The 3,910-nt window shown below is 32.8% G+C and overlaps 1 protein-coding gene across 1 annotated transcript; it reads left to right on the forward strand.

Moving 5' to 3' along the window:
* The first annotated feature begins 678 nt into the window (after positions 1–678).
* On the forward strand, positions 679–2,774 carry LOC140891443 (large ribosomal subunit protein uL23-like). Its single transcript, XM_073299928.1, has 4 exons — positions 679–746; positions 857–887; positions 1,591–1,957; positions 2,508–2,774. Exons 2-4 carry the CDS (start codon positions 872–874, stop codon positions 2,590–2,592), a joined length of 468 nt encoding a protein of 155 aa, XP_073156029.1. The 5' UTR covers positions 679–746; positions 857–871; the 3' UTR covers positions 2,593–2,774.
* Positions 2,775–3,910: the final 1,136 nt, after the last annotated feature.

A 3,910-nucleotide genomic window follows, 5' to 3' on the forward strand; every position in this document is an offset into this window, starting at 1 on the left:
CTCAAACAATTTTTTTAATATGTGTGAAAACACACAGTTGCATAGCATAATAGAACGAGGGCGTGTTATATTACTCTTATTTAAATATAAATCAAATTAATTAAAAAATTTTACAAACGCATACAACGCGTGCACCGACGCAGTGCAGGATTTCAATAGGAGTTGACGAGATTCGGAATTATAAATACCATTTTATTGTTTGGTAAAATAAGATTTCGAAATGAGATTGGTATTTGATGAGATTTAATTTTAATAAATGAAATTCTTATGAAAGTGGTCGGATTTCTTGGAATTTCATAGAATTTGAGTTTTAAAATTATAATAATTTTTTTAAAAATTATACTTATATAAGTTAATCATAAATTTCAAGTTTTCTTTGCAAATTTTATAAAATATCATTTATATAAAAATTATATTATCTATTCACAGCTCACACTATAATATTTTAAATTTTTACCAAACATTAAAACAGAACTTCATTCCATGAGTTCTAATTCTTTATAAATCCAGACACTATAAATATTAAATAATCAGAAAAGTTGATTTCTCGAGGTGCATGTGACTTGGGCTTGAATTGCTAAGAGGCCCAATTAGTTTATTGGGTTGGTTTGGACCGCGCCATACGTCGCTCCAATATTTTCTTCAACGATAAATTAAAACCAATTAAATTTAATTCCTCGGTGATATAAAATCTCGATTCAGCTCCGCCTCCAGAAACCCTAAAACCGCCGTTCTCCAGAGTTCAGGTTACCTACTCTGCCTTACACGTTTCTTTCGAGTTCGAACATTTCTGCTCTGCGCATGTGATTTTACTCTGATTTACGATTTATAGTTAATCCATAGATTTATTTTGCAGGTAAGGCGTTGCTAAATGGCTCCCGCTAAAGGTACGTGTTTATCCAGATTCAATGAATGACTTTTTCTGTTATAGTATGAATTGTTCATTGTAAGCTTCAATTTTTGTATACGCTATGTTTACCAGGTCACTGTGACGTTTTTCTTCGTTTCAGATTCGTATAAATTGATTGGTGTTTGGATTTATTAGTATGGAATGCATACTAATATTTGGAAGACATTGTGTAGCTAGTAGATTTTTGAAATGCTCGTTTTAATATGTTTGCCGCGTGCCTAGTTCATGCTACAACTGTTTATTGATTTGTATTTGTTGTCGAAGACTCGAAAGTTGCAACGATAATTGAGAATATTAACATTTGGTTGAGGGAACCTAGGAACTGGGTCTTTAAGATTTATTGATTCTTTATCCGCCAAGGTATATCCAGAACAACCACCAACTTGAAGTTGTGCATTTACCTGTGAAACCGTCAACCTTTATTGGCTCCTGATAAGTGATTTCAATGTTTGCATCCTGTTCGTGTGGCTTATTTAGTGATAGAAAAAATAATACGCTGCATCAGTTTGATTTCAGTGTCTGTGTGACATTTACTGCTTGTGATTTTCTTAGTTAAGATCAGTTGTCGAGAATTAAAATGGATGTTATGTCTTGAGCATTGTGATATTAACTTTGTGGAGTGTTGAGAATGGCTTCTTGTTTTTTTGTTAATAATACTTTTACCTTTTCATTTATCGCAGCTGATCAAGCGAAAAAGCCAGACCCAAAGGCTCAAGCCTTGAAAACTTCGAAGGCTTTAAAATCAGGCTCAACAACCTTTAAGAAGAAGTCGAAGAAGATACGAACAAAAGTTACATTTCATCGACCAAGGACATTGAAGAAGGACAGAAATCCCAAATATCCTCGCATCAGTGCCCCTCCCCGCAACAAGCTTGACCATTACCAGATTCTGAAATATCCACTCACCACTGAGTCTGCAATGAAGAAAATTGAAGACAACAACACTCTTGTTTTCATTGTCGATATTCGTGCAGACAAGAAAAAGATCAAGGATGCAGTCAAGAAAATGTACGACATCCAGACCAAGAAAGTCAACACTCTTATCAGGTACTTACTGATTTGATTGATTTTGCTGCTAGCTTCCATTTTATGCAGTTTTTCATGTAATCTCTAATAGAAGAATCAGTGTTCTTTTGCTTGTTCTGTGATTGTTTCATAATATTGTAGTATACCCATGGTTTTGAATGTATCTGAAGCTGCCTGCCATAGACATAAATCCATGATAGGAGGTTTAAGAGTTACTGGCATAGTTCTTTCTAAAAACTTTCAAAAATATCTTCACTAAGATAAGCGCACTCCAACACCTATGGAAAATTTGTTCTTATTTCTAAATTGCCAGGTTTCAAATTCGATCGGTACAATTCCTGAAAATAGGGATTTTGGTTTCATGATCATCTTTGGAATGCAACGGAGTTTATGGTTCATGATTGCTACATTAATCATCGATTTTATTGTGGATAGAAAATCCATGGATGATAAAAATTAAGAGGGATAATCCTCAAATGCTATGAGTGTCCGCCTACTTATCTCCTGGCTTTTGTAAACGAGTAATAAATGCCTGCTTGAACATCGATTGATTCGTTTTCCTTTGTTTCAGGCCTGACGGAACCAAGAAGGCATACGTTAGATTGACTCCTGACTACGATGCTTTGGACGTCGCCAACAAAATCGGGATTATCTAAACGATGACGGAGTCTCCCCCAAGTTTTGTGTTTTGTTTGTTCAACCGATTGGTCACTATGAATTTTGTGAATTCAATGCAGAAATCCATACATTGTTTTCTTTTAGACGCCGGAGAATCAGATATGGCAACTCTTATGTTAGACCTTTCGATTAGTTTCAAGAATTATTTGCTTATGGTTTAGGATCCTTATTTCTTTATTGATGATGATCGTGTGTTAGACTATATAATATATATAAATATTTTAAGAAATTAATTTCTCCATCCGGAGAATCATAACTCTTGTCGCATGGGGTCAAAAAAAAAAACAAAAAACCCTCGCGTGTAAAAATATATTGTATGATAAATTACACAATCTTAAACACTCAAGTTTTGTATAATTTTATGTGAGATAAATGTCTTTAGTGAGTAATAATAATAATATATACTTAAACGTAAATTTGCTAAAAAAATAAACATGTCGTGAGACGCCTCATCGTACTTGTTTTGGTGTCTCTAATTAATGAATTTTATGGAGAGTTTTGAGCTTAAAAAAAATCTTTTAAAATATTAAATTTATTAATTTTATATTTATATTTAAACTACATGGGTAAAGAAAGTCACTAGTAATAATAATAATTAATCGAGTTCGGTACTCAAAAAAAAAAATGTTTTGTACTAAAAAAAAAATTAATCGTGTTCGATTCTCCCTACCAATATTTTTTTCGCTGTCATACAGTGCTTGTCTAATGTGGTTTATCTGGCTAACGTAGTTTGCAGGCTATTGGGTTAGTCCAAAAATTTATCCTGTGTGCACCAAAGGTAGCGGTTGCGAGTTTTCACGTCACAAAAAAAGTTATATGTTTTCAATTTTATCTGATGTTATACATCTTTTTTTATCTTTGCGGAGAATTGAAGTCATAAATGGCAAAAACTCCTATGAGACGGTCTTAAGAGTCATTTTTTGAGACGGATCTTTTATATGAGTTATCTATTAAAAAGTATTACATTTTATATCAAAAGTATTATTTATTATTATAAATATGGGTAGAGTTAACCCGTATCGCGAATGAAACTGTCTCATAGGAGTGTTGTTCGTCATAGATTAATCCGGATTTATATCTAAAAGAATAGCTTCCATAATTAAATCAAATCAACTGATCGAATAAAATTTCATATTGGATCAAACCATTTTTTAAGTACTAAATGAAATGAACAAAATTTGTAAAATATATTTTTTAAGTTTATATTTATATTTATATCATTGACGGGGCCTCCGAGGCATCATTTCCGATTAGAGGTGGATGTAGCGTTCAGTGAAAATACAGGAAGCTTGCGAT

This window comes from Henckelia pumila, chromosome 3 (assembly GCF_033568475.1).
Source record: "Henckelia pumila isolate YLH828 chromosome 3, ASM3356847v2, whole genome shotgun sequence".
Lineage (NCBI taxonomy): Eukaryota > Viridiplantae > Streptophyta > Magnoliopsida > Lamiales > Gesneriaceae > Henckelia > Henckelia pumila.